The sequence below is a fragment of the Trachypithecus francoisi genome, unplaced genomic scaffold (assembly GCF_009764315.1).
Source record: "Trachypithecus francoisi isolate TF-2019V2 unplaced genomic scaffold, Tfra_2.0 Lachesis_group15, whole genome shotgun sequence".
NCBI classification, from domain to species: Eukaryota; Metazoa; Chordata; class Mammalia; order Primates; family Cercopithecidae; genus Trachypithecus; species Trachypithecus francoisi.
Genome location: NW_022681460.1, coordinates 44,302,976 through 44,330,116, shown reverse-complemented (window position 1 = coordinate 44,330,116; position 27,141 = coordinate 44,302,976). Strand labels below are relative to the sequence as shown.

Here is a 27,141-nt window from a genome sequence, read left to right as displayed (position 1 = left end):
TGGTGGGCCCATCATCTTTTCCTAAATACTGTTTTTTCTGTTGATTAAAAAATTTAATATACAATATTCTCATATTTACTTGGGTCATTTCTAAAATTTCTCTTCTGTGTCATTGATCTTATTGTTTCTTCTTGTTTATCAAACTGTTTTACTTATTTTGTTTTCGTAGAATTCTCCATAACTGGTTGGATTAAACATCCTGATTATTCTTCAATTGTAGAATTTCTCCTGGATAAATTTTCAGTCTTACTTTTCAGGATGAATTTTAGTATTCCTTCCCGGAAATCATGTTATATTTTAGTTGAGTTAGTGCATTGATTTTATACATTTAGTTAATGAGAAATGGTATTTTTGCCAAATCAAGTTTTCCCATCTCAAAATTAAATATATTATTTCTTGAATGTTCTTCAGTAATATTATAAAACTTTATATAGATCTTGCCTCTTATTATTTCTGTTTTTGCCCTTATACATGTGACTTTTCGCTTATTTTATGAGTTATTATCTGTATATATAGTGTATATGTCTTTTTATAAAATGTTTATAAAATATATTTTTATAATAAAGATTAATATTTTATATTAAAATTAAAAGAAAATATATTTCTTTCCATTTTTAAAATATATATAATATAAAAAATATTTTACATTATATTAAGGAAAAGAAAAATGTTTTCATAAAAGAAATACTTTTATAAAATATTAAATTTTTGAGACTATCATCTTTCCAAATTCTTTTGTTATTTTATTTAGTATATTTTAGTCAGTACCCAGTTTTCTAAATAAACATTTACTTTATCTACAATAAATAATTACTTTATACTTTTTCAGTATTTATATTCTTTATTATTTTCTCATGTCTAGCATTGTCTGGAACATCAATAGGCTGATACCAAATAACCTTGCCTACTCCCTAATTTTAATTAGTATACTCTGAATGTTCACTATTAAGCATAGTTTGAGATGTATATTGTCATCTGTAATCATCAGGACTGAATGTAGCCTTTTGTCAAAATTCAATGTCTGCACGCCATCATAATGTTCTTTCTTTTTTGAATTATGAAATATGTTAATATATTAAGTGCAATGCCCTTGCATTCTGGGGTTGAAGAATACTTAGTTGTGGCATTTTGTTTTAATGTATTGATAAATTCTGTTTTCTAAAGTTCTTTACTATTTAGATTAATATTTATAAGAGAGATATTGTTATTGTATTCACTTTTCTGCTTTGTCAGGTTTTAATATCAGTGCCATTATAGTCGCCTGTAGAATCAGTCTAAGTGTTCTGTTTCTGTCCTCTAAAGTCTCTTAATAGTCATCTTTAAAAATTTGAAAGCCCAGCTATTAAATTTAACTCTTAAATTTTCTTTCATTATTTTTATCATTATATATAAAGTTTTCTGTCACTTCTAGGATAAATATTAGTAACAATATTTTCCTAGAAAATCATCCATTCCAAACAGTTTAAGTGAAATGCACTGAATTTTACAAAGTGCTCTTTTCTGATTCTTTTAAATTGTAGTATTATTTCTTTTATATTCATTTAAATTGTGGTATTTTCATTTTTCTGACATTGGGTCTTGTGCTTGTGCTGTTGTACTTGTGTACAGCTATACACATTATTTTACTTAAAGACCAGATAGTAAACATTTTAAGCTTGTAGACATATGATCTCTCTCACAACTGTTCATTCAGTCCTCTTGTTATAGCTCAAGCAGCCTTAGACAATCTGTAACAAATTGATATGGCTGTTTTCCAATAAGTTTTCTTTACAAAAGCAGGCAGTTGGCACATAGTTTTCCAGCTCCTTCTCTAGTCAGTAATGACCACTGTCTATTTTTGTTTGATTTCTTTTTAAAGTAAGAGTGTTAATTTTTTTCTCAGTTTCACAATCTTTAAATCATTGGTTATATTTTAACTTTATTAGGGCTTTCCTTTTTATTACCTTAGGTTTGTTTTATTTTTATTTTTGTAGATTCTTGAGTTAGATGCTTAATTCACTTACTACATATTCTTCTTTAGTTACGTAAGTATTTCAGGTATGATGTTTTCTCATAGTGCAACTTTATTCTGTCCTATTATGATATGTAGTGTTTTCATTAATTTTTAGACTTTTGCAGTTTTAATTTCTCCTTTGTTTTTCAAGAAAGCCAAGATATACAGACACACACACACATATACAGAGCATTGCCTCTGTGTGTGTGTTATTTTTTATTATTATTATTATTTTATTTTTGAGACAGAGTTTTTGCTTTTGTTGCCCAGGCTGGAGTGCAATGGCGAATCTCGGCTCACTGCAACCTCCACCTCCCAGGTTCAAGCGATTCTCTTGCCTCAGCCTCTCGAGTAGCTGGTACTACAGGCACACACTACCATGCTCGGCTAATTTTTGTATTTTTAGTATAGACTAAGTTTTGTATTTTTAGTATTTCACCATGTTTGCCAGGCTAGTCTCAAACTCCTGACCTCAGGTGATCCACCCACCTCAGCCTCCCAAAGTGCTGGGATTACAGGCGTGAGCCCCTCCTCCCAGCCTGTGTTATTTTATTCACATGTTTTACACCTGGTCGTGTCATCTCATCTCACTCTGAATGTTCTTATAGTGTTACCTAACTGGTCTCCCTTATTTCTCTCCTCCTCAGAAATCTTCAGTGGCTTCCCATTTCTTTAGAAGAGAAGCCCAAGTCTTTATAATGGATCACTTCAAACTCATACATGAAACATAATTTACTTCTGACCTTCTTAGTACCTAGTTTAAGGCACATCATTGGCTCTCCTCATCCTGTTTACCTTATCATATATTCAGTGCACCAGGATAAGGATTAGCTTGAAACAATTCTAACTCCTTTTCTTTTATGTCATGTTCATCCTCCTTTCTAGACAGTCATCCAGTCTTGGTTGCTTTCCAGCCAACTTTCACCTTGACTTTGTTTGGTTATTTCTGTTTCCCATGCCTCCATCTTCCCCTGCAGATTGCTGTAGTGGCCGATACCTGCTCTAGTCTTAGCACAACTGTGAAGTTACCTCTCTAAAGAACAAATCTGACACTGCTTAAAAACTTAGATTGACTCCTTTTCCACCTATGTTTGAGACAATGTAAAACTTGACCCCAATCCTTTTTTCTAGCTTAATTTTCTTAATTTTTATCCCACACCCTCTGAACAGAATGCCCTCCAAACGCACTGTGTGTGTTTAAGCATTCCCTCTTTAACCATTCCCAGCTTAGGTATTTATATATCCTGCTGCCTACCTTTCACCATTTAGCAGGCTATCCCTTGTCCTTCAAGACCCACATTTTACATTTTCTTTGAAGACTTCTTTGATCAAACTATCAGATCACTGATTCATTCATTCAAGGAACGTGTAGTATCAGTATGAAGAAGGCATTCTGCCATATGTTAGCAATACAAATGTAAATAAGACATACTTTTGTCATAAATGACAATATCATAAATGTCATAAATAACAAAGTTTCATTTTGGTCCATGTACCTCTATCATAAACACATTATATTTAATAGAAATCATTTGTATATGAGTCTGTCCTTACCAGTCTGTAAATTATCCAAAGCTCAGATTTTGTCTTAAATTTCTTTGAATTCCTAGGATCTAATATATTATAAATACGTGTTTCTTATTTAATTGACCTCTCTGATTCTTTACAGTGCTTTTTTTTTTTTTTTTTTTTTTTGTCTGTTAGTGACTATCATGTTTCATAAATTTGTTAGGAGGTACTCTTCTTAGGAATGTAAATAATTTAGTGCAATAACAAATATGAGGTTGCTTAGCACTAAATAGTCTCATGAGGTCAAATTGTACAGCTGTACTACAAACAGGTGGAGAAAAACATCACTGCAAATATTCTTCCGTAAAAAACATCACTCCTTATACTTTTGTGTGCAGTAGAATAACTTGAGGAGCTGATTAGATATGCACATCCAAAAACTTGAAAGATGTTTAACATCATTAACTGTTAAGCAAACTTATGTTAAAACCATGGTAAGATGCCACCACACACCTATTACAATGGCTAAAATAAAAAATAATAATTATATAATGTATGGGAAGCTGGCAAGTATGGGAAGCAACTGGAACTGTCATACAATGCTGATGCAAATGCAAAATGTTAAAATTCTCCAGAAATGCTTTGGCATTTTTTATAAAATTAAACATACATTTACCATATGACCCAAAAGTTTCATTCCTGGTATTTACTTTGGAGGAATGAAATCATATTCACATATACAAAAAGCGTACATAAATGTTTATAAATGTTATGTTTATAATTGTGAAAACTGGAAACAACCCTGTCCTTCAGTGAGAGGTCCGATTAACAGACTGTAATGTGCCCATCTGTAGCACTGTGGAATACTACTCAGCAATAAAAAGGAATGAGCTATTGATATATGCAACAACTTAGATGAATCTCAAAGTCATTAATCTGGGTGACAGAAACCAATTTCAAAAGTTTATGTGCTTTCTGAATCAATTTATATAATGGTCTCGGAGAGAGGAAACTATACTGTTGGAGTACAGATTAGTGGTAGTAGTTGGGAAAAGTTTTAACTGTAAAGAAATCACATGAGGGAATTTTTTAGGGTAGAGAAACTCTTCTTGATTATGATGGTAGTTATGCAAATCTAACACAAACGTGTGTTAAAATTCTTAGATGTGTACACTAAAAGTGGAAAAATAGTTTTGCTTTATGATGATTTTTAAAATCAGATTTTAAAATCAAATGAGGAACATCCCTGGGCCTCATCTCCAGGGATTCCAGTTCATTTTTTTTTTCTTTTCTTTTCTTTTTTTTGGGGGACTGTCACCCAGGCTGGAGTTCACTGGCGCGATCTTGGCTCACTGCAGCCTCCGCCTCCTGGGTTCAAGTGATTCTCCTGCCTTAGCCTCCTGAGTAGCTGGGACTACAGGCACACGCCACCACGCCCGGCTATTTTTTTTTTTTTTTTCAGTAGAGACGGAGTTTCACCGTGTTAGCCAGGATGGTCTTGATCTCCTGACCTCGTGATCTGCCCACCTCACCCTCCCAAAGTGCTGAGATTACAGGCGTGAGCCACTGTGCCCAGCCAGATTCCAGTTCATTTTTCTTGTGAGCTAAGGCAGACCACATATGGAAAATTCAGATTCGAAGATAGTTAAGAATAAAAAACCCAGACTTATTTTAAGATTGTTGTCACTTCAAGTCTGTAATAAACCAATAAAAATAAAACAATGCACACGGTATGCAAGAATAGAAGTAGAAGTGACTCCTACCTCCTCGTAGTTCCTCACAGAGACCAGAGAGATATACCCAGTTGGTGGCCACTGGTGCTGGTTGAATGTGAAACCCATGTGATCAAGTGGGAGGTACTATGTCAGTACTCCCAAGATCCACCTGCTACTTTATAAGAAACATTTCTATCACAGATACATACTTCCCTTGTTTAACGTCTTACTGTGTCATTGGTGCCACAGCAAGCCTAGCCATGTCTTACCTCAAGTGGGGTTTGACTAAGGAATCTATATTTATAAGAAGGACAGCAGAACATTTCAATGCAGGGAGTCCGCAGATAGCAGACTTCACCTAAAACCAAACAGCAATCCAGCAGTATGATTTGTACAGAATATCACCTCCAACCAATAGTTTTAGTTTCCTCTGTTGGCTTTGAATGTCCACTCTTAAATATTAGAGAAGAAATGAAGTAAGTGAAATGTTTCTCCTCTCCCTACCTTTAGCCTCTGAAGGAGCTCTTAGCAAATACACCACAATTAGACTTTTTTCTATGTTCATAAGAGCTGCTTTAAGATTACAGTAACAATATCGCTTGTCTGAAAAGATGAAAGCTGAGACAATGAGATCCAATTGTAATTAGTTGTAAAGTATATGTATAAAATAATTTCTAACAGGCTGACTGCACCTCACAAGAATAAAATAAGAATACACCCCCTTGAAACTTTAAGAAGCTCTCCTGGTTTATGTTTATATATGTATTTTGTTTGGGACCCTAAAGAGGCTCAAAATGTGTAAGTTGTTATTTACTTGGCTGGCCACTAGATGGTGTGGTTTGTTAATGCATTACTTTTGGTTTTATATTGAGGCAGATTTCATGGAATGCTATTTTCTTAGATAATTTTATTAAATATTATTAACTTAGAAGTTTAAAATTTTAAGTGACCTGAGAGATAATCAGTATGGCAAAGTCTAAACTGGAACCCCAGTGCCCTAAAATCTTACTCCCTGCCATTGTCCAGCCCTTAAGTAAAAAGTGTGGGGAAAAAACTGTTCAAAAAGAAGCTCTTGAATTGATCATGAGATTTTGAGACCAATAGCAAACAAACACATGATGTGATGGCCAAACAGAAGCTTTAACTATGTAAACATTTCTTTAAATGTTAGTTTTTCATAAAAATTCTTTCTATTGTATAGTGAATCTTCAGTGAGTCTTTTAAGACCTTCTGCTATAGCAGTTACACAGGTGGCATATAAGTATACTAAATCTCACCTCTGGACTCCGATTAAGCCAAAGAACAGAAGTAATGTTGTTACAGTAGTCCCCCCTTATCCATGGGGCATATTTCCAAGATATGAAACCACAGATACTAGTGAACTAACTTGATTGCTGTCAATTAAGATACATTTCTGTTCATGTCTTCCAATCAAAAATTTAATGCCTTTTTCCTCTTAACTATTTATCAAACATTATAGCTGTAACTTTTGCAATTTGAAACATTAATAACACAAATTTCTTTTTTCTTCTTTGCAATTTCACGAATAGAAGATTTGTTGCTCTTATCAATTTTAGCAGTCAGCATACAATTTTGTTTTTATTTCCTTAAGTTGAAAACTTTCACCTTTTCACTTAAAGGAAACACTTTATGGCTTCTCTCTGGCAAATTCAAATTGCCAGCATCACTAATGTTGGACTTCAGGGCCATTATTAAGTAAAATAAGGGTGACTTGCAAACGCTGTGATACTTAAACAGTCAATCTGATAACCAAGCCTACTACTAAGTGACTAATGGGTGAGGAGTGTCTACAGCTTATATATGCTGAACAAAGTGATGATTCATTTTCTGGGCTGGATGGAATAGGACAGTGTGAGATTTCATCAGGCTACCCAGAAGAGCACGCAACTTAAATCATGATTTATTTATTTCTGGAATATTCTATTTAATATTTTTGGACCACAGTTGACCTCAGGTAATGGAAACCACAGAAAGCAAAACTACAGATAAGGAAGGACTACTGTATACTCACTGCACATGTGTAATTGAGGAGCTAAAACAGATGTCAATGCTTTGCTATCAAAGATCACCAAGAACACAGCTGTAGATGAACAAAGCTGGGTTTATTGACTTACTGCAATGAGGAACATCACAGGGGAAGGATCATGGGGATCTCAATAAGAAAGGAGAAGGCCTCAAAGGCAGTGGGTCTGGAATAAAAGTGTAAAGGCTCTGAAGTAGATATGGACTTGTCAGAAAATATACTCAGAAAAGCCAGCCATTGTGGCTGGGCTGGATGAGGTAAGGAAATGAGATTGATTTTTGTAGGGCCTTGCACTGTAATGTCTCTGGCCTTTACTCTTAAGGAGTTAAGAAGCCACTGAGATTTAGTTTTATTTTGAATAGCATATTTTTTGAAGGCTAAGAAACATGTAATACTGACTGATTGCAAAAAGGGACTTCTGTATGAAAGAGACACTTGCTTTTCACCTCTTTTCTTTTGAATTTTGTGACATATTTTGGTATTACCTATTTTTTAAGATAAGTAACATTATTTTTTATGATTTTATGTAAAGCATTGTATACTAAGACTTAGTAATACCTTAAGATGCTTAAAAATAATTTTCTGATTTCTTTGATAAAACTCATACAACAGAAATGCTAAATAACAATTGCTTTTAAATGCTAAATAATACTCTTATACTTTCTTGGTATCTAGGTACAAAGGTCGAGAAATAAGCAAGTACGAGAATTATTCCCAGATGGTTTTAGTATTCATCATGCAGGAATGCTTCGGCAGGACAGAAATTTAGTTGAAAACTTGTTTTCTAATGGGCATATCAAAGTCCTAGTGTGTACAGCTACATTAGCCTGGGGTGTCAATCTTCCCGCCCATGCTGTTATTATTAAGGTAAGAGCTTACCTTCCTTGATATATGGATTTGTGTGTGTCTTAAAGCAAGCCTCTTGGTTGATTTATTTAGAAAAATATTGTGATTTGTCTGTTTCCTTGACTTTGAATGTTATTTGTAAAAGGTCAGAATTATTTTCTCCAATAAGAATCTAGTTTATATTGTGAAAATTTAACTCTATCACAGATGATGAAAGGATTAGTTAAAGTACACTTTTGAGATCTTGCCATATTTGCCTAATTTCAGTATTCAGTTCATCAGGATTATATTTGTGTGTGTTTATGTAAATTTTTGTTAACTTTTCCTCATCTAGGGAACACAAATATATGCTGCAAAAAGAGGCTCCTTTGTTGACCTTGGAATTTTAGATGTCATGCAGATATTTGGTCGAGCTGGACGACCACAATTTGACAAATTTGGGGAAGGAATCATTATAACAACACATGATAAACTCAGCCATTACCTCACTTTGCTCACTCAACGAAACCCAATTGAGAGTCAGTTTCTGGAAAGCCTTGCAGATAACCTAAATGCGGAGGTAAGATCTAATGAGTAAAAGTTTGAAATAGAATCATCAGCCTTAAGAATGACCAAGAAAATATGTAACAAACCCGCACGTTGTGCACATGTACCCTAGAACTTAAAGTATAATAAAAAATAAAAATAAAAATAAAAGAATGACCAAGAAAGATAAAGGTTGAGTTGGTTGCTATTTTGTAGTGTTTAGGAATACAGCCTATGTCATATAGGTATAAGACAAAACAGGCTGAATGGCATTATTGTTGATTAATTCAGAGGATTATAGAATGATAACTGATAAAAATCTATTGCTAAAATACCATATTTTTAAACTATGAAGCTTTGCTAGATACTAGAAATCTAACAAAGACTATAGAAAATATGGAAACAAATAGCAATAATAACTAATATTTGGCACTTCTACAAAGTTTTACATGAAATTTTTATTAAAGGTTTAATAAAATTTATGAAACTCTTTTAGCTCTATTAGGTCAGTTGATTAACTTTGTTATACACAATGTGATTGAGCTAGATTGTGATAATTTGTTTCGCGTGTGTGTGTGTGTGTGTCTGTCTGTGTGTGTGTCTGTGTGTGACTTTTATGTTAAGATTTACATAGTAGACCCTGGAAGCGTAAGTAACATCTTAACTGGTAAAGAAAATAAACATTCTTAAAATTTAGAGTATATGTATAGAACATTCAAATCAGGTTTGACTGTTTTTGTGACATTTTAAATTATAATTTGGTATTCAACACTTTGCTAGTTCAGTATTCTTTCATACCTTTAAAGCTGACTCAAACAATACATGAAAGTAGGGAGGATGTAAATATTAAGTAAATGACTGCTTTGAAATATTTATAATCAAATACTACTTATTATGTACAAAGTCCTATATTAGGTACTTCTTAAAGAGCTTATAGAAACTTAATCTAACATTCCATTCATATTATTTATAAGTCTTTTTAGAGAATGAAAAACACACTTACTAGTTCGTTTTCTCTGTTATTCCAAAAGGGGAGAAAAAGACATGAAAACACAGTGCAATAATGTTGGAAAGATAGTTCTGTAGAAGGATTCAGCAGAAGGAGAAAATAGGTTTGTCCCAGGTTATCAGGAAAGTCTTGGTTCATGAATTTGGTAAAATTTGATCCAGTGAGCGTATCTTTTTTTTATGAGAAAATTGGGACTTTTAGGTGAAGTGAGTAGAGTAACAGCTTGTCTAGTGCAGAAGCTCTGTGTTGGAGATAATCCACAGCCAGAATTGGGACGGTCATTCAAAGAATGGATAAGTTTTAGAAAATAATGGTTAGAGAAAATAGCATGAAAGGCCTCATTTTCTATTAGCAAAATTATAATAACATTTTTAAAAACTGAGAAATAAAATTTGAATCCAAAGGAAATATTATTATAGCTCAATTTCAATCCTACTGGCTACTATAATTGTGTGGCTTAAATAATTGGGTCTTGGATTAGCAGTGTCTAATGTGTGGAACAAAATCTCTTAATGTAAAATGATAGTAGCAGTGAACTGAGGACCTACTGTATACCAGAGATTCTGCTCAGTGCCTCACGTACATTGTCTTATTCTCTCAATACTGCTGCTGTGGAGATATTATCCTCAGAGTGATATGTAACTGACCCAAGGTCACTACATTATAACTTTTGAAACTAGTATTCAAACTCAGATCTATTTAACTCTAAACCTAGACTTTTCATTATGGCTTAGATTTCTTGTATATAAAATGTAGTAAGTTAAAGATGAATACATTTGCTTATGTTAATATATAGCATTTGCCCTCTTCTAAGGCCTATATTAAAAACATTTTCCAAAATGGTAGCCATAATTTTTCCGACTTGCAGTAAAAGGCTTAGTTCTTTTATACTCATCATGAGATGCATGTCAACAAAGACTATATCTCAAATGTAGAGACCTTAAATCCAAGGACAAGGTGTTTGAAAGTAACATTCTACAGAATTGGGATGAACTCTGTATAAAAAAGGTATGTAGTATGTAAGGTGAAAGAAAGATTAACATAGTTTTAAAGAACAAACTTAAATACTAAAGTTAGATATGAAGTGATATCTTAAAATGCATGTCAAGGAAGACTATATCTCAGTAAACTTATGTCCTTAATAGCTTTTTGTAATTGGTAAAATAAACACAAGTTGGCAATGTTATACAGAAGACACAAAGTCAGTAAAATACTGCTTTTTTCTTCAAGGAACTATTTTTCTTAGGCACCGTAAAATAGCATCACTGAAGCTATTTGATCAAGGCCTGAGAAATTAAAAATAAATTAGGGCCCATACACTTATCAAATATTTATAAAGTACTTATTAAATGTGTGGTTTTCAGAAATGTCAGCTAACTATACGCATAATTCCATTTAGTGATATAAATGGTATTTAAATAACAAAACATATATCTTGACATTTTTCACCAATATAGTGAAGTGTAGCCATTGTTGAACTAGCTTGCTCATGTTCTAATCTATTGGAATAGTTCCCTGTTAAAGTACATTTTCCTGTTAAGGAAACAAACTCTTAAATTATTGTTGAATATGAAATTAAATTTGACTATCTGTGAAAATCAAGTGTGAAATTGGTTTATGAAATGAATATGTGCTATGTTCTTTAGGTAATGAATTTTTAAGTCTTTAGATTCCCCAAATCATTCCAAAACTCTACAGTTGCACTAATCAACGTTAGAGTCGTGCTAGATTAAGAATGTTGCCTCCATTAATATCTTTTATGTCATGAGTATCAATTCTGACTATTACTTTAGGAGAACTGGAGAAATTATTATATTAAGTTATAATTTTAACGCAAACATGTCATGAGGCACATTTGCTTATCGATGCATAATGAGACTGACTAAATAATCCTAATGCTGAAAGGTCGCAAGTCCCATCCATATATAAAGTCACTGAACTTTACACTGAGAGAAATACTGAGGTTGATTAAAATTTATTCATCAGACATTACTGAGTACATACTCTGTGCCAGCTCCCTATAGTCTGTTCTTCAAACTATGTTAATCTTTCTTTCACCTTACTTACTACATACATTTTTTTATACAGAGTTCATCCCATCTCTGTAGAATGTTATATAAACACCTTGTCCTTGGATTTAAGGCATCTACAGTCTGAACGACCTTCCTAATTCTGGCTACAGTTACTCTCCAACACAGATCTTCTGCCCTAGACAAGCTGTTGTTACTCTATTCACTTGTAAATAAAGATACTCTCACTGGATTGTTGTGGAAATTTAAGAAATGCCTATGCCAAGGTAGTTTATGGTAAATGATAGAATCACTTACCGTTTTCTGATAGTCTGTTGATATTCAGCCCTGTTCATACTTATTACCAGCACTGAAATTTTAGTTAAATAATGAATAGTAGCATAGTTTTTATATTATATTTACTAGCTATATATATATATACACACACACACACATGCGCATACTCACGATGATTATAGTATTTGCTTAAGTTTTTATATGATTTCGACCATGTTTTTAAAGTACATATTCAAATAAACAATTGAGATTACCTTAAATACTAAAGTTAGATATGAACTGATATTGAGTCTTATTCCTAAATTACCAAATTTGTGTGTGGATTTTATTTTTCTCTTTTACTTAACAGAACATAAACTATCACACTGTATACTAATGCCACTTTTAGAAATGTCATCTTAGATGTTTTTCTTTAAAAGCATTTTGAATAGGTATTATGTGCTAGGCACAATGGATGGTAGGTTCATATAAGTCATTGTAGTTAGTTACATATGTTTCGCCTCCATATGACCCTGGAACTTCTTGAGGCCAGGGAGCATACTCTATTTGTTACCGTATCCATTGTGCTTTACTTAGCACAGGCTTGTTACTGACTTACTATATGATTTTGAGATGAGTGAATAAATTTCAAAGACGTACTATGAAAAAATTCCTGTTTTATAAAAGCCTCCTGTGCTAAGTAGCCACTAGGTGACAGCAAATATTTACAAATACATTTTTATTTTTTGTCACTAGGTGGCATTCAAATATTACTCTCAAAATAAGGTATGGCATCATACATTTACCTTCCTTTTTCTGAGTAGTCTTGTCCTTTTTAGTGAACATTTACAAGACTTGCTTTAGTTCATCCAGTCTTTGCTACATACTTTTTCCTTTCCTTTAATCATATCACTGGTAGCAATAGGTAATTTTTAAATGTTAATTCACTGTCTGATTTTGAAAATAATAGTAAGCTTATTTTATCCCTTATAAATTTTTCTCCTCATAGGAGTTGTGTGATGTTACTTTAAAATAATATTCTAATATTATAAGGGAATGTCGGTCATTATTTTAAAGTAACATCATAAAGTCATGACGTGAATATAGGTCATATGTCTATGGTTTAATACAATTTGGTCTGTCAAATAATGAATTCACAAAGGAGAGAAACTCTCAGATTTTTAGCCGTATCACCAAACTAGTTTCATTTACCTAAGTAGATTAGAAAATGTTTAACTCTTTTAGTTGTAAATCTTCATGAATTGTTACACAACTCCCACACTGGCTCAATTTTAGTTCTTGCTACTCTTACTTTGGTGGAAAGTCTTACAGTTTACACTAAATATATACATTTACCTACATTATGGATGGCTTGGCCATTTGTCATATAAATTTAAAAGTTAGTAGACAGAATCTCCCTTACTATATTTCAACTTTTGGTCATTTCTCTGTTTTAGTAACAAATAATATATCATAATATTATAATGAAAATTATACATTACTAAATCTCATCTTCAACTAACTAAAGACAATTAACCATCCACATATCCTTTATTTCATGAAATTATACAGAATTATAATAAAAATTATAATGTAGGAATTAAACATGAAGGTTTTACTTTCTTTTATTTTAGGACTAAATTGAGAGAGTTTGTTTTTCCTTTTTTCTTCTAAAATTAATAATTTAGGTCGGGAACATCTCTTCTCCTTTAATTAAAGTATTAGGAGGTTAAAAACAATTTCAGCCAAGAATACAGGGAAAAAAAATACAACTATGAAGTTTTACAACATGGGTAAATTTTTAAAGTAAAACAAGTACCTTAAGTAAAAATAAAATTATTACCTATAGATCCATTGGCTAAGGAAATATATTTCTAAGAAACTTTTCATTGAAATTCTTTGTTAGTATCTTCTTCTAATAATTCTTTTCTCTTTGTTATGCAGCTTTTATATGCTATTGTTGTGTTTTTTAATTATTAACCTTTGATTTCATTTAATTAATATATCACAAAGCTACATTAAATGCGATATTAAAAATAATATTTTCTTTCAAGAGATAATCTGAAGAGTTATCCACTGTTTATTATGGTTCAAATGCATGAATATTTTTTCCATAGTTTAAGTTTACTGATAAATAAAAACCACTCCCTGTTCTTGTACATGAGTTTAAGTGTATGTATTATTAATATATATAAATCACAACAAAATCTGCTTTGTTTCGTGCAAAACAAGTGAATTTTTTATTGTATTCATATTACATCTCTTTACTCACAGTCCTGCAGATGCATATCTTTAGAGGTAAAAGCTGATGATATCCCTCTGTGGTTTTTGTGATGACAGTATACAGAATTAGGATAAAAATGAACAGAATTAATAATGTTTTGTTGTTTTTATTCTGATGCACTTAACACGTTTTTCAGTAGTGTAGTCACATAAAATGAAACTAAAATAAATTGTATACTGAATAAGAAAAAAAAATAACAAAAATGTCCTTAATGCTATGTAGAATTAAACTCCTTTTAAAGAAAAATAATCATCTGCCATAATATTGAGTAAGTTCAGTTCTGAAACATAACATTTTTCATGTATCATTCTCAATTAAATGAGGCAGGACTTATTTTAATTGGCAAAGTGTTGTGTCCAGTCACTGTGCCTACCTTTTCAAAAATACTGCACAATGATATATTTTTAAAACTTCACCTCTGACAGAATGATTTTTGATGTAATGTTTATGTTCAACTTTAATACATTATTTTAACTTTTGTCATATTTTTGATTTGCAGATTGCTCTGGGAACAGTTACTAATGTGGAAGAAGCAGTGAAGTGGATAAGTTACACTTATCTTTATGTACGGATGAGAGCAAATCCATTAGCATATGGCATCAGTCACAAGGCGTATCAGGTAGAAAATTCATTTATTAAAAAAAAAAGTTCAGACCTTCTTTTCGGTTCTTTCATGACATGAGGATAGATATTTGTGTGCTGCTGTTACCTCATCTAAAAAGAGGTACCTAGAAGAAAAACAAGAGATTTAATATTTTTCAAAAAATTATATAGGCCCCTGTAGTTATTAGGCAGGCTATATTTAAATATCTTTTTCTACAAATACTTATATTAATCTTTGTACTATTATCCATGTATTCAAGTATATTTCTATTTGATATTAATATTTTGGTGTGATTTTTTAAACTATGAGAAATTTCATTTTAGAATGAATTAGATATGAGGAAACTCATAGACCATATTTGATAATCGGCTTAGGTTATATACAATCTGTTCCTCTTATCAAGTCTCTTCTAATCCCTATTCTGAAATTTAAATATACCATTAAGGAGTTACTGTCTTAACAGTTTGAGGACTGGAATCAGTTCCACTACTCAAGTTCATATACATAGACTGAGAATTAGGTGAATTTGATAGCAGTTCTTCCGTTGAACTTTCCAATGGCTTACAGATTCTGTGAAATCTTGTCTTTCCCTTATAACTCAGCTTCATATATTGTAAATGTATCCTAATTGCAGATAAAATACAGTTGTTGTCTAACGAAAACATTATTCTACAATGATCATATGGATATTTACTAGTATTAAGTCAAAATTCATAAAAAAGCTGAACTTTGTTCAAAATTAGAGTTTCCCCTAATTTGCTATAACTTAGTTTTTATGTAAATCCTGTTGTGTTATCAAAGCAGTTGCCAATTTTTAAAATTTTGTTTCTTTTATTTTTTTCTTTCCCTATGCAGTGGATTTTGCCATGGGAAAATTGAAACTTAAGGCTTGGGGGAAGAAAAATAAGAAAAGCAGCAGCAGCAATTAGTTCTGAGGCTGTTAAATCTGAAGCCATTATTAGGTTATTATACTTAGATTTACCCTAGATGGGACTTAACTACCTTTCTTCTTCTCTGTTGAAATTTGTGCTAATCTTTAAATGAATGTTTAGGTTTACAGCCAAAGTGCTCTGTTATAAAATATAACTGCACTATAACCTGTAAACTTACACATTTAAAGAATATGGCACTAGTTATTCTCATCACAAATATGGGCATTTTGAGAAGAGTCAGTGGCACTCTTAAAATGTTTTGGGAACTCCCCGGAGCAAGATGGTTGAATAGGAACAGCTCCAACCTCCATCTCACAGCGCGAGCGACACAGAAGACACAGAAGGGTGATTTCTGCATTTTCAACTGAGGTGCAGACCGACACCTCACATCTCACACGGGGGTTACACCCCTGAGATGAAGCTTCCAGAGCAAGAATCAGACAGCAGCACTCGCTGTTCAGCAATATTCTATCTTCTGCAGCCTCCACTGCTGATACTCAAACAGGGTCTGGAGTGGACCTTAAGCAATCTCCAACAGACCTACAGCTGAGGGTCCTGACTGTTAGAAGGAAAACTAACAAACAGAAAGGACACCCACACCAAAACCCTATCAGTACGTCACCAGCATCAAAGACCAAAGGCAGATAAAACCACAAAGATGGGGAAAAAGCAGGGCAGAAAAGATGGAAATTCAGAAACTCAGAGCGCATCTCCCCCTCCAAAGGAACGCAGCTCATCGCCAGCAATGGATCAAAGCTGGACAGAGAATGACTTTGACGAGTTGAGAGAAGAAGGCTTCAGTCGATTAAACTCCTCAGAGCTAAAGGAGGAACTACGTACCCACCGCAAAGAAACTAAAAATCTTGAAAAAAGAATAGAAGAATGGATAACTAGAATAATCATTGCAGAGAAGGCCATAAACGAACTGACAGAGATAAAAACCATGACACGAGAAATACGTGAAAAATACACAAGCTTCAGTAACCAACTCGATCAACTGGAAGAGAGAGTATCTATGATTGAAGATCAAATGAATGAACTGAAGCAAGAAGAAGAGAAGTCTAGAGAAAAAAAAGGAAAAAGAAATGAACAAAGCCTCCAGGAAGTATGGGATTATGTGAAAAGACCAAATCTACGTCTGATTGGTGTGCCTTAAAGTGAGGGGGGAAATGAAACCAAGTTGGAAAACACTCTTCAGGATATCATCCAGGAGAACTTCCCCAACCTAGGAACGCAGGCCAACGTTCAAATTCAGGAAATACAAAGAACGTCACAAAATACTCCTCGAGAAGAGCAACTCCAAGACACATAATTGTCAGATTCACCAAAGTTGAAATGAAGGAAAAAATGTTAAGGGCAGCCAGAGAGAAAGATCAGGTTACACACAAAGGGAAGCCCATCAGACTAACAGCAGATCTCTCGGCAGAAACTCTACAGGCCAGAAGAGTGTGGGCCAATATTCAACATTCTTAAAGAAAAGAATTTTAAACGCAGAATTTCATATCCAGCCAAACTAAGTTTCATAAGTGAAGGAGAAATAAAATCCTTTACAGATAAGCAAATGCTTAGAGATTTTGTCACTACCAGGCCTGCCCTACAAGAGACCCTGAAGGAAGCACTAAACATGGAAAGGAACATCTGGTACCAGCCATTGCAAAAACATGCCAAAATGTAAAGACCATCGAGGCTAGGAAGAAACTGCATCAACTAATGAGGAAAATAACCAGCTAATATCACAATGACAGGATCAAGTTCACACATAACAATATTAACCTTAAATGTAAATGGAGTAAATGGTTCAATTAAAAGACACAGACTGGCAAATTGGATAAAGAGTTGAGACCCATCACTCTGCTGTATTCAGGAGACCCATCTCACATGCAGAGACCCACATAGGCTCAAGATAAAGGGATGGAGGAAGTTCTACCAAGCAAATGGAGAATTAAAAAAAGCAGGGGTTGCAATCCTAGTCTCTGATAAAACAGACTTTAAGCCATCAAAGATCAAAAGAGACAAAGAAGACTGTTACATAGTGGTAAAGGGATCAATTCAACAGGAACAGCTAACTATCCTAAATATATATACGCCCAATACAGGAGCACCCAGATTCATAAAGCAAGTCCTTAGAGACTTACAAAGAGACTTAGACTCCCATACAATAATAATGGGAGACTTCAACATCCCACTGTCAACATTAGACAGATCAATGAGACAGAAAGTTAACAAGGATATCCAGGAATTCAACTCAACTCTGCACCAAGCGGACCTAGTAGACATCTACAGAACTCTCCATCCCTAATCAACAAAATATACATTCCTCTCAGCACCACATCACACTTATTCCAAAATCGACCACATAGTTGGAAGTAAAGCACTCCTCAGCAAATGTACAAGAACAGAAATTATAACAAACTGTCTCTCAGACCACAGTGCAACCAAACTAGAACTCAGGACTAAGAATCTCAATCAAAACTGCTCAACTACATGGAAACGGAACAACCTGCTCCTGAATGACTACTGGGTACATAACGAAATGAAGGCAGAAATAAAGATGTTCTTTGAAACCAATGAGAACAAAGATACAACATACCAGAATCTCTGGGACACATTTAAAGCAGTGTGTAGAGGGAAATTTATAGCACTAAATGCCCACAAGAGAAAGCTGGAAAGATCTAAAATTGACACCTTAACATCATAATTAAAAGAACTAGAGAAGCAAGAGCAAACACATTCAAAAGCTAGCAGAAGGCAAGAAATAACTAAGATCAGAGCAGAACTGAAGGAGATAGAGACACAAAAACCCTCCAAAAAATCAATGAATCCAGGAGTTGCTTTTTTGAAAAGATCAACAAAATTGATAGACTGCTAGCAAGACTAATAAAGAAAAAAAAAGAGAGAAGAATCAAATAGACGCAATAAAAAATAATAAAGGGGATATCACCACCGACGCCACAGAAATACAAACTACCATTAGAGAATACTATAAACACCTCTATGCAAATAAACTAGAAAACCTAGAAGAAATGAATAATTTCCTGGAAACTTACACTCTCCCAAGACTAAGCCAGGAAGAAGTTGAATCCCTGAATAGACCAATAGCAGGCTCTGAAATTGAGGCAATAATTAAAAGCCTACCAACCAAAAAAAGTTCAGTACCAGACGGATTCACAGCCAAATTCTACCAGAGGTAAAAAGGGGAGCTGGTACCATTCCTTCTGAAACTATTCCAATCAATAGAAAAGAAGGAATCCTCCCTAACTCATTTTATGAGGCCAGCATTGTCCTGTTACCAAAGCCTGGCAGAGACACAACAAAAAAAAGAGAATTTTAGACCAATATCCCTGATGAACATTGATGCAAAAATCCTCAGTAAAATACTGGCAAACCGGATCCAGCAGCACATCAAAAAGCTTATCCACCATGATCAAGTGGGCTTCATCCCTGGGATGCAAGGCTGGTTCAACATACGCAAATCAATAAACGTAATCCAGCATATAAACAGAACCAAAGACAAAAATCACATGATTATCTCAATAGATACAGAAAAGGCCTTTGACAAAATTCAACAGCCCTTCATTCTAAAAACGCTCAATAAATTTGGTATTGATGGAACGTATCTCAAAATAATAAGAGCTATTTATGACAAACCCACAGCTAATATCATAGTGAATGGGCAAAAACTGGAAAAATTCCCTTTGAAAACTGGCACAAGACAGGGATGCCCTCTCTCACCACTCCTATTTAACATAGTGTTGGAAGTTCTGGCTAGGGCAATCAGGCAAGAGAAAGAAAGAAAGGATATTCAGTTAGGAAAAGAGGAAGTCAAATTGTCCCTGTTTGCAGATGACATGATTGTATATTTAGAAAACCCCATCATCTCAGCCCCAAATCTCCTTAAGCTGATAAGCAACTTCAGCAAAGTCTCAGGATACAAAATTAATGTGCAAAAATCACAAGCATTCTTATACACCAGTAACAGACAAACAGAGAGCCAAATCATGCATGAACTTCCATTCATAATTGCTTCAAAGAGAATAAAGTACCTAGGAATCCAGCTTACAAGGGATGTAAAGGACCTCTTCAAGGAGAACTACAAACCACTGCTCAGTGAAATCAAAGAGGACACAAACAAATGAAAGAACATACCATGCTCGTGGATAGGAAGAATCAATATCGTGAAAATGGCCATACTGCCCAAGGTCATTTATAGATTGAATGCCATTCCCATCAAGCTACCAATGACTTTCTTCACAGAATTGAAAAAAAAAACTGCTTTAAAGTTCATATGGAACCAAAAAAGAGCCCGCATTGCCAAGACAATCCTAAGTCAAAAGAACAAAGCTGGAGGCATCACGCTACCTGACTTCAAACTATACTACAAGGCTACAGTAACCAAAACAGCATGGAACTGGAACCAAAACAGAGATATAGACCAATGGAACAGAACAGAGCCCTCAGAAATAATACCACACATCTACAGCCATCTGATCTTTGACCAAGCTGAGAGAAACAAGAAATGGGGAAAGGATTCCCTATTTAATAAACGGTGCTGGGAAAATTGGCTAGCAATAAGTAGAAAGCTGAAATTGGATCTTTTCCTTACTCCTTATATGAAAATTAATTCAAGATGGATTAGAGACTTAAATGTTAGACCTAAAACCATAAAAACCCTAGAAGAAAACCTAGGTAATACCATTCAGGATATAGGCATGGGCAAGGACTTCATGTCTAAAACACCAAAAGCAACGGCAACAAAAGCCAAAATTGACAAATAGGATCTAATTAAACTAAAGAGCTTCTGCACAGCAAAAGAAACTACCATCAGAGTGAACAGGCAGCCTACAGAATGGGAGAAAATTTTTGCAATCTACTCGTCTGACAAAGGGCTAATATCCAGAACCTACAAAGAACCCAAACAAATTTACAAGAAAAAAACAAACAACCCCATCAAAAGTGGGCAAAGGATATGGACACTTCTCAAAAGAAGACATGCATACAACCAACAGACACATGAAAAAATGCTCGTCATCACTGGCCATCAGAGAAATGCAAATCAAAACCACAATGAGATACCTTCTCACACCACTTAGAATGGCAATCATTAAAAAGTCTGGAAACAACAGGTGGTGGAGAGGATGTGGAGAAATAGGAACACTTTTACACTGTTGGTGGGATTGTAAACTGGTTCAACCATTGTGGAAAACAGTATGGCGATTCCTGAAGGATCTGGAACTAGAAATACCATATGACCCAGCCATCCCATTGCTGGGTATATACCCAAAGGATTATAAATCATGCTGCTATAAAGACACATACACACATATGTTTATTGTGGCACTATTCACAATAGCAAAGACTTGGAACCAACCCAAATGTCCATCAGTGACAGATTGGATTAAGAAAATGTGGCACATATGCACCATGGAATACTATGCAGCCATAAAAAAGGATGAGTTTGTGTCCTTTGTAGGGACATGGATGCAGCTGAAAACCATCATTCTCAGAAAACTATCACAAGAACAGAAAACCAAACACCGCATGTTCTCACTCATAGGTGAGAATTGAACAATGAGATCACTTGGACTCTGGAAGGGGAACATCACACACTGGGGCCTATTATGGGGAGGGAGGAGGTGGGAGGGATGGCATTGGGAGTTATACCTGATGTGAATGACGAGTTGATGGGTGCTGTCAAGTTGATGGGTGCAGCACACCAACATGGCACATGTATAACAGTGTGCACATGTACCCTAGAACTTAAAGTATAATAAAAATAAAAATAAAAATAAAGTGTTTTGAAGGAGTAAAGAAAAACAAAAACTAAACAATTTATTTTTATGAACTAAGCCATCTCAAAATTTGGAACAAAATAAATACATCAATTGATTTTAAAGTACTAGGTTATAATCAAAAGTCATTTGCCTATCATTTTCAAGTATAAAGACCTTTTGGATACATAGTACCTTTATACTTTAGAGAATCTTGACCCTTTTTTTTTTTTTTTTTTTGACTTGTGTGTTTTAATGTTATTACTCAATACAAATTTGTGGCCACAAAACTCTTATGAACTAACACAGATAAAATAATTTAACATATTTTTAGTGGTTTAATAATAGGTGATTAATAAAATAGTTTTATAAGTTGAACCTGATACATATATTATCACTCATAGCAAACATTTAAGACTTTTTGTATTTGCTGATATAATTCTTAACTCCGTCTTACTTCCCTGCAGCTGATATTCTTTTACTCCATTTTTCTGATTTTTAAAATTTATTTTAGCTATATTTCGTACATAAATAAGCTGCCATAAATATCTAAGTTAGAACAAATGGTAGTAGTGTTAACTCATTAATTGTTTTCTAGATTGTTTTACTACTCCCCCTACTCCATTAAAGGTCATATTTCACTTTACTGCTCATGACTACAGAGTGTTCCTCAATAACTGGCATGTGTACGTACATATATTTATACACAACACTATAGTAACAATAATATTTGTTAATATCTTACATTATTTCTGCTTAGACAAAGTTTTAGATAAGTAACAGTTTTAAAACTATACAAAAATTCACTGTCGACTTTATTTACTGTTTACTTCTATTATTATTTTATGCAGAATGAGTTCTCCCATCTACAGTTATTAAAACTACTAAAACAGTAGAACTATCTTTTTGAAAGGATAACTTTGCATTTTTATTTATTTATTTATTTATTTTTAGATGGAGTCTCTCTCTGTTGCCCAGGTTGGAGTGCAGTGGCATGATCTTGGCTCACTGCAACCTCTGCCCCCTGGGTTCAAGTGATTCTTCTGCCTCAGCCTCCTGAGTAGCTGGGATTACAGGCGCACGCCCCCTTACCCAGCTAATATTTGTATTTGTAGTAGAGACGGGATTTCTTCATATTCGTCAGACTGGTCTGAAACTTCTGACCTTGTGATCCACCCACCTTGGCCTCCCAAAGTGCTGGGATTACAGATGTGAGCCACTGCGCCCGGCCAGATAACTTTGCAGTTTTAAATATGTCTTGATTTTGACACGGAAAGCATTCTTGCTATCATTTCTCCAAAAAACTGATAATAAAGTATGAATATGATTTGATAATTTAAAATCCCTGTTTATTTCAGTATGGGAGAAAGAAGACAAGTATTGAGTTTTTAAAATTTGATTTTTAATCTTTATGATTTTAAAGACCATAAGATCATATAAGAATTTTAGATTCCAAAATATTGGTATCTGAAAAGAATATGCACGTTTATAATTTTAATGAATTTTTAAGCTTCCTTTATTTAATGGCATAAAATATTTTCAATTATTTCCTAAATGTAGAAAAATGTACTTTAAAAACTAATTAAAAAGTCTAACTAAAACATTAAGAAAAGTTTTAATTTCCATAAATAAATATATGTTTGCAAATGGTTACTCTCTAAAGAAGTATTCAACTGTTTATATATTTTTGCCGTAGATTGACCCAACATTAAGAAAGCATCGAGAACAGTTGGTCATTGAAGTTGGACGAAAACTAGACAAAGCTCAGATGATTCGTTTTGAGGAGCGAACTGGATATTTTTCCTCAACTGATTTGGGTAGAACTGCCAGCCATTACTATATTAAATACAACACCATTGAGGTATTATACTGAGTGAAACAAATGCAAATATGTTTCATTTTATATGCACATACTTTCTAGACTTCAAAATATGTTACTAATGCAAAATAATAAAAGCAAATAATATAACAAAATCCATTTAACTTATATGAATTCAGCAGTATACCCTCAGTAAAGACAAGAAAAAAAATAAAACTTCAGATACTCAGAAACCTTGTCATCCTATTCAATGTGTTTATCCCAAGCAATATACACACCAAAGCCTAAAATGTCAAGGCACATTTGCTTATACATATAACGGTTTTCAGAAAATACCTCATGTGCTTACTAACTTTTCCCCATCTTTCCCCAAATAAACTTCTATTTGTATAGCACTTTAGATTTCTTTAAAATCTTTAAACATATTTTATCTCAGAACTGTGATCTGGTTGAGATCAATCCAACAAATTGTCTCTAGCTTTTCACTTCTTCCATCACCTATTTACATCCACTCATTTTGTCAAAGTAACTTTTTAAATTTGTTCACTTGCTGGTGTGTTACTGCCACTCTATATCCTAAACCTGTTTGCAGTTCTTTTGCAGAAACTTTAGCCCTTCTTTAGCATTTGTCTTCAATCTATGTGCCCTTTGACTGATTTTTTTCAACACAGTTTTCTGATTTTCTATATGTCCTCACTATTAATATTTTGAGAATTTTTGGATTACATATTTTCTAGATAAACATCTCTGAATTTTTTGATACATGATCAGCTTAGAATTAGTGAACTGTGCAGATTTCCACATGGCCATGCTGAAAATAAGCAAAAACCAGAATCTTATGAACTTTTTAAAGGTGTCTAATGTAAATTTTATTAACTTTTATTCATCATCCATCTTTTTCCTGCTAAAGATCTTCTATAGCTAATTATGTTCTAGGAATTTTTGTTTTGGTCTTTGATAAATTTGTTGATATTTATAGAGCAATGACTTTAAGTACTGTAACCAGACATTATAACTGCACTTTGTAATTTATAGTCACATTTTTAATTTAAAATATTTTAAATGTTTTGATTTTAATCAAATATAACACTTACTTTGGTAGACCTTTAATGAACTCTTTGATGCTCACAAAACAGAAGGTGATATCTTTGCCATAGTCTCCAAAGCAGAAGAATTTGATCAAATTAAGGTAAGATTCTTGAAATTTGAATCAAATTCATACAACATGTATGCATTCATTCATTTATAAAAGCTTCTCATTAATTAATACCATATAAGCTGTATGGCACATCACATTTGGAATATCAGCAATGTTCTTTATGTATCAGTAAGACCCACTGTCCTAGATTATACTATTACACCATACCTAACATCATTCTTTGTTCTGTACTCCACATCAAATAATTTAAATTGGTTTTGCAGTAATGAAACTGTTGAAGAGTATAGTATGAAGATTTTGGTTTGTTGCAATATAAGGCTCATGGAAGAAAATGTAAAAGTACCTGTATGATTCAAACCATAGATATGAGTATTTCTGTACGTGTATTAATATTTAATCTTATTAACAGTGAAAACTTTAATACTTTGAATCATAGTACTTCACGGCTTTAAGCTATGAATGTGTTATGCCATATAAAAATATATAACTATAATGAATGCATTTGAAGATAATTCAAGTTTGCCCTAATCCAGTTGTGCAGAGGTTTTACTCTGGTCAGATAAAAATATGAAATCTCATCAATTCAAGGATAGTGAGGTCAGAAGATTTAATTTTTTGGCATATCAAATTTTTATATGTCAATGGCAAATTTAATATTGGTGATGAATAATAACATGTAATTGTATCAGCCTCAAGATCATTTCATATTGCAGTTTTTTAGCTACCTGTGGAAAAGTTATTGTTATTTAACTCTATGAAAGAAAAGTGCTGCTTTATAGTAAATGGAAACTCTTACAAAGCGTGCAGTGTATTTAATTTCAATGTGAAAAATTTAAATAAATCAGCCCCAAAATTCCAATAAATACATTGATTCTTCTAGGTCAGAGAAGAGGAAATAGAGGAGTTAGATGCCTTATTAAGCAATTTTTGTGAACTCTCCACTCCTGGAGGTGTAGAGAATAGTTATGGGAAAATAAACATCTTACTTCAAACTTATATCAGCCGAGGAGAAATGGACAGTTTCTCCCTTATATCGGATTCTGCGTATGTTGCACAGGTAAGAATCTTATTCCCTTCCCTTTTCTCTTCCTTGAATATCTTTAGAGGACCAAGGTGCTAATTCATGCTATGCTATGAATGTATTGCTTTGTGACATGCTACCAAACCACCATTTTACTTAGAACTGGTTCTGCTAATTTGTAAATCTTTTATGTAATCTGTGCTCATAAAACAAGACTGGGGATGAGATTTGATGGCTGATTTGGCTTTTTTTGGTGTTGATGTTGTTTGTTATAAAGTTTTAAAATGATACCTGATTTTTTTTCTACTTTAAATGATGAATTTCATTTCTTTTACTTATAAAGTAAAAGAATATAAAGTACTTATAAGAGAAAAGTTAAAGAATATTGCAAGCATAAAGAAAAGATTGTGGAACTTTTTTAGTTTTTACCAAATGTTAGAAATAATAATATTTTTAATCATTAAATAAGGCATAGTAAGCATATTTCCTACCATATGTTCAGTGTAATAAGTCCCTGGTTTTTACAAAAGTAATTTCTCCTCTCTACTGTTGAAACTTAAAAATTGAGGACAGAAAGAAAATTATTCCCTAAACTACAGCTCATTTAATTTATAACTTTTAAAAAATACCATGGTATAAAATGTTCAAATATTTGTGTTTTTATATTCAAGCCCTCATGTGAAGTAAAGTAGGTTATGTTTTACCCTATTTTTCCTTCAAATGAAAGATTTCCCTTCTAGACATACTTTTTAAAAAAACTTACTTACCTATCAAGGCTTTTTAATTTTATTTGATTAAGTATTTCCTTTTATAAAGTAAGAATAAATTAAAACTTCATTTTATTTTAAATATGGAAATGATTCTGCTGTTGTGTTGTATTTGTAATTTTGTTCAAAGACTAAATATAGAAAAGAATGTTTGTGTTAAATGAATCAATATTAATAGCTGTGAGTACTTAGGAGTGCTGTCAACATGGAATATTTACAAACACAAACCAAGACATATTGGTAAACATTTTGAATGAATGTGGTAATTTAATCAGTGTAACCAAGATACCAGGTGATTATTTCATAAGTTATATAAAGTTAATATAGATGTAGTGAAAATATTTATATAGGTCTTTAAACACTATAGCTGCTATAGGAATAATTGTTTCTAATCTCCTTTGTTTTATATGTTTTTCTGTAAAGTAATGTAATGTCATTTTATATTTTCTAAAATTTTATCTTCTAATATTTTATATTGAAATAGTTAATCATTTACATAAAAGGTAAAGTTTTACTGGGTTCTGGATGAATAATCTGGCAACATTTCTGCTTGCTTCAAGATTATGAAGATATTATCAGAGACTGACATAAGAATTGCTTACAATGTAAAACTTTAATTCCCTTCATGATTGGTATCCAAGAAGTCAACTTCTGATTAAGGATATCTCAAAGCATCCCTGGTTTTTCTTAAACAACCATTATAGACTTAGCATCCCTGAATGCATCAGATAAATTATATTTTATTACATTTTAAGTTTAAGCTATCAGTAATTGAACAACTACTCTCTCAACTCTGTAAAATGGTATTTTCTTCTATATTTTTTAAGCTTTCTCTTCTAAGCCCCTAAGGTAAACCTGTAG

At 33.1% G+C, this 27,141-nt stretch overlaps 1 protein-coding gene across 2 annotated transcripts in view; it reads left to right on the top strand.

Moving 5' to 3' along the window:
* The window catches only part of ASCC3 (activating signal cointegrator 1 complex subunit 3), a 392,749-nt gene that overhangs the window by 213,120 nt on the left and 152,488 nt on the right, over positions 1 to 27,141 (top strand). For both annotated transcript variants that reach the window (XM_033234693.1, XM_033234694.1), the window contains 6 exons: positions 7,937 to 8,128; positions 8,442 to 8,666; positions 14,710 to 14,829; positions 23,211 to 23,375; positions 24,436 to 24,522; positions 25,373 to 25,549. In XM_033234693.1, coding sequence (XP_033090584.1) covers positions 7,937 to 8,128; positions 8,442 to 8,666; positions 14,710 to 14,829; positions 23,211 to 23,375; positions 24,436 to 24,522; positions 25,373 to 25,549 — 966 coding nt within the window. The remainder of the gene's footprint in view (positions 1 to 7,936; positions 8,129 to 8,441; positions 8,667 to 14,709; positions 14,830 to 23,210; positions 23,376 to 24,435; positions 24,523 to 25,372; positions 25,550 to 27,141) is intronic.